The 5,290-nt window shown below is 24.9% G+C and overlaps 1 protein-coding gene across 1 annotated transcript; it reads right to left on the bottom strand.

Moving 5' to 3' along the window:
* Positions 1–1,713: 1,713 nt before the first annotated feature.
* On the bottom strand, positions 1,714–4,593 carry ENU1_163770 (U-box domain containing protein; the record flags this gene model as incomplete). Its single annotated transcript, XM_008860926.1, has 1 exon — positions 1,714–4,593. One exon carries the CDS (start codon positions 4,591–4,593, stop codon positions 1,714–1,716), a length of 2,880 nt encoding a protein of 959 aa, XP_008859148.1.
* Between the last annotated feature and the right edge of the window lie 697 nt (positions 4,594–5,290).

Here is a 5,290-nt window from a genome sequence, read left to right as displayed (position 1 = left end):
TAAGATTAGTGAAACACAGAAATAAAAATATATAGATAATGAAAAAAATCACAGGGTGAAATAAGCTCATAAAGAAGCATTTAAAAAAATAGAATTTATTTATAATGTATTTTAAATATGTTAATATTTATTTTATGTATTTATTGTTTTAAATTTCATAAATTAATAATTGATTAAATTAGATGATTTGTGTTTATATATACATTATTTATTATTTATTCATTTAATTTGATTATTCAACTCTTTCTTTGTTTTATTATTTTCAACTTTGTATTGTAAATTATAATAATGACAATAATGAATGTAGTAAATAACATAATTCACACCTTTGTTTGATGTGTTTAATTTATTTCTTCTTTTCTTTTATTGTTAATAGTAATATGATACTTAAATTCACCTCGATACATTTCATTTATTTATCATTATTTAAAAAGTAAATGTAAATAATGACAAACGTTGGTTGTTCAAATAATTAATCATATTTATTGTCATTGGAATATATCATAATGCTCTTGCATATTTGATTTGTATCACAATTAAAATCAAATTTGATAGTAACAATAGTAACAATAACCAATGAATAAAACACAAAGACTTTCATAAAAAATGAAAGAAAAAAAAAAATAAAAAGACATCATTTTTGATTTAGTTAACAGTTAGTATCTCATTATGTTTAGAAGTAAATGTTTCGGTTTCTTCAATATCTTTTATTTTTTATTTTGAATTTATTGAATATTAAAATTTATCATTGTTTATTTTTTTATTTGATGTTAAATATATCAATAACACATTATTATTATGTTATATCACCTTCAATACCATCAATCACTTAACAATCACTTTTTCTTGATAATATTATATATTTGCTCAATTCAAAATAATCAGTATTAAATATACTTGCGTGTTGCTAAATAGTATTTCTTTAATACTGCTATTATAATAAATACTAATAAATAATACCATTTATTTTAGTGTTTGTGTATAATGTTTTTGACTTATCATCTTAAAGTTTAATTATCAAATCGTTATAAGGTCAAATTAAATGAAAAAAAAAAGAAATTATTAAATACTTTAAATGAGAATTAGAATCAGTATTATTAGCTTTTTTATTCTTTCTTTATTATTAGACTGTCATTAATATTTAATGTACTATTATGAGTCATGTATTTATAATTCTTTTATTATGTTATTTATCATTTATTTTTTTATGCCATTTTGTTTTCTTTTGTTTATTTTAGGTATAATGCAATGTCTTTTACTTTCTTCGCTTTTTTTTATCATTATTATTTCTTATATGTTTTGAATGAAACATTTTTTACTAATATTTTTTTTATTGCTATTTATTGTATTATTTAAGATTTATAATTAATGTTGTGCTTGTCTCCCATTTAATTTATATTCAGTTATATCATTGTTGCCTTTATTTATTTTATCAATGTTTTTTCATTTAAATAACCATAAAACATTTAGTTTATTATTTTTCTTCTTTCACCATTTATTCTAGAGCATATAAGACGAAGAGTTTGCTAGTTCTCATTTCTTGGGAATGAACAATATGACAGAATCAGAACATATTAAACTCAGGTAAATAATCACTTCTCAACCATTGTAAAATTTAGTTGAATATATATCTTTTAATTGAACTTTTTTGTTATAGTTAATTAAAGAAGTAAATGAAATTAAAGAAGGAAAGTCGAAAGATGTAGATTATGATTATTTCAGCTTAAGTTCTTTTGCTTTTTCCATAACATACTCCATGATTTTTTGTTTCAAGTCATTCATTGGAATCACCATTGATAATTCTAATGGTGTTCTATCAAATGGGTCTTCTTTAGCATTCATTAAATGTTTTTCAATAGTTGTACGATCAACAATGACATGACTATTAGGTAGTTTAACAGGGTCTTTCATTAATGTTCCAAGTAAAGCATCACAATATTCTTCAGGAAGATCCATACCAACCATGTCTTCAACTTGAGCAAAGATATCATGAGAAGAATAATTTTTAATTTTATCAATCAATTTTTGGAATTCTTCCATTTCTTTTTCTGACTTAGAGTGAATATACTTAACATTAACTAAAGCAGCTTCAAAAGTTTTTTCTTTGAAGGAACGAGTGTCTTCATATATTGCTTGAATAAACTTATCATTTTGACCAAGATATAAGAAGATATCAAAGAAACTGTTTAACATTTCTTTGGGATGAAAATTATACATTTCAAAGTTACTCACTTTGAATTCACTTGACCGTTCTCCTACAATACATGACAAGAAATAATTAAAACATGCAGCAACATCATTAATAACTAATTTATCTAAAAAGGGTCGTTGACTTTTTTGAAGAACTAGCTTTAAGAAATTGAATGTACACTCTGTGCTAGCAAATAAATTCTTTACTATTGAAGTATTTTCTCTCATAGAACGAATAATATCATTTTGTGTTTGTTGATCTAATCTATTCCATTTTTCTTTATCTTTTTGCTTATCTTCTGCAATTTTAATATCACTTAATTTTAATAATGAGTCTTCTAATATTAAATTAGTGTCACTAATGATGTACTGTACAAATGCAGGGAATATTCTCTCATTGTTTGACTCAAATATTTCAATCATTTTCTTTTGGTAGTCTCCAAACTCCCATAATGTCTTAAAACATTCTTGAAGCATTTTTCTCCAATTTAATTTGTCATAGTATTGAGAATGACTTCCTGTTTTCTCACAATCAACATAAAAACAAAGTAATGAGAATATCAAATGTTGTTTACAAAATTCGTTCATCAATAATTTGTATGGTCTGTTAAAAACTTCTTTTTCATTTAGAATAGCACAAGTAATAGCTTCTCCAAGTTCTGACCTTACATAAGGACTATGACAAATGTGTTGGGATGAAACAAATGAACAAATAATAACATCAAGACCCTCAGGTAAACTCATTGAAGACTTAAGATAATTAGATGTAATAAATGATTCACTATGAATGAAATCAGATAAAATACCAATAATGTATTCTGGAAGAAATGCTAAAGGTAGAGGGATTTCATTGGACTGATTTAGCAATGGAGAGATATTTTGAGGTAAACAATGAAAGATGAATTTAACAAGATATTCGCAAAAATTATTCATACTATAACAAGCATCAGCATTAAACTGTTGAGCATTATTAGAAAGTAATATCCGTTTAAGATAATCACATACATAGACATTTTGTTCTTTTCTAGCTCTTGATAAAGCTCTAATAATATTTTCGTTAGTGTGCAATATTTGAGTTAAACATACTGGAGATAGTTTTAAAATTGTAAAGAATAGTAGGGTTGAAAGAGATGGTACTTCTACTTTAATTTGAGGAAATTTAACATCACTTTTAATAGGATAGGTTGAATGAGTCAAATCCAATGAATTAGTATATGATCCATTAATAAAAATATGTTGTCTAATTTCACTAGGAGTGGCTTGAAATAATGTAGTATTTTCAAGTTCAAGAATATTTGTGTTTAAGAAATAATTAAAGTTAATTGTTGACTTTTTAATTTCTTTTGCAAATACATAACATAAAGAGTAATAAAATAGTAACAACAATGAATCAGGAAATACACTATCTTTGTTATATTCAATTTTCATTCTTTCTTTATTAATTGTATAGAAACATTCTATCCATTTAAAAGTTTGTTCTCTACTATCTTCATATTTCATTAGTGAACAAAGTATTTCACCCATCATTTTTTGTCCTGTTGCTCCTGCAGGTAATAGTCTTTGTAATACAATTAAATAGTCATCTTTCAAAGGATCACCATAACCATCTAATTTCTCAAGAAAGAAAATTTGAAGTAGTCTTCCTAATAATGTGTTTGACAACTGATTTATTGTCATTTCTTTTGGTAAAAAATTATCATGACAAACAATATTTAATGCAACAGCTTCATTCATTAATAAATTATCAATAAATGAAAAGAATTCAAAAAATTCAGGAGATGTTAGTTTGATTTTACCAAGTTGGTCTAAAAATACTTGATAGAATATTTCTGTTATTTCCATCATATCTGGATGATTTTCAATACTTTTCATTATCACTCTTCCTTGACTTCCAGAAATTAATTTCCAAACCATTGTATAGACTGATTCTGTACTGGGAAATGAATCAGGGCATTGTAATACAATAACCATAAAATCAATAATTTTTTTTTTAATCATTTCTAATAACGTTTTGTCAAGATATACACAATCAGATAACCTGTTAAGACATTCAGCTAAATAGCTTAATGACATAAGGTTTGTTGGATTTGTTAGGCAATGTAATATGATCATTTCAATAAAAGACTCATCAACCACTAAATGTTCACTATAAAATTCTTTACAATCAATATCTCCATACTCATTACTATTTGTCATTTTACATTGAAAAACTTTTTGAATTAAGTACAAATAAGCCTTCTGTTTTTTACTTTCCTCATCAACCTTGTCTTTTTTTTCCATTAATTTGCTTGTTTGACTAATACTTTCTTGTTGTTTTTTATCTATTTGATTAGAACTTTCTACTTTATTTGTTTTATTTTTGAATGCCTCAAGACGTTTACGACGTATTTCATTAACATCCATAGTTATCTATATTTTTTTAGTTCTTATTTTTTTTATTATCATTAAATAAATCTATATTTTTTGACTTTCTTAAAAAGAAAAAAAAAACAATCAAAATATTTCATTTTTGTTTGATTTTTAAGATTTCCAAAAACTAAAGAAAGAAGTTAATTCATTGATAAAGAAGTATAAGAATTGTTTCTAAATTTTCTTATAATATATAGAACTATTACAAAGACATTTCCTATAATCAATATTCCAAGTAGAGGACATATAATGTATAATCCCAGTCGCCAATTTTTTTCTTTATTTTCTTCCTCTGGAATATTAACTTCACACCTTCCAGAATCTAAATGCATTCCATCAACACATTCAGTACATCCATACCCATCTTCACATCCACTCTCTGTACAATTTGAAGGGCATTCTATCAGTGTAAACTTTTTTCTTTGTTTAATGACTTACTTTAAAAACAAACCCCAACATTGTGCCTGATACACATACCACCCTTTAATACAATCATCACAATACCCATTACTACAATGTCCAACTTCACATTTATTACATGAATTATCAAAGCATGTATTATTTATTAGTACATAGTTATCTACACACTTCGAACATACACCAGACTGGCAATAACCTGGCTTACATAATTCTCCACAAGACGTATCAATACATGTTTTATTGAAAGCCAAATACCCTCTTTGACATAATG

This window comes from Entamoeba nuttalli (genome assembly GCF_000257125.1).
Source record: "Entamoeba nuttalli P19 unplaced genomic scaffold asmbl_7014, whole genome shotgun sequence".
In the NCBI taxonomy this organism is placed as follows: domain Eukaryota; phylum Evosea; order Mastigamoebida; family Endamoebidae; genus Entamoeba; species Entamoeba nuttalli.
This window is presented reverse-complemented; position numbering and strand designations above follow the sequence as displayed.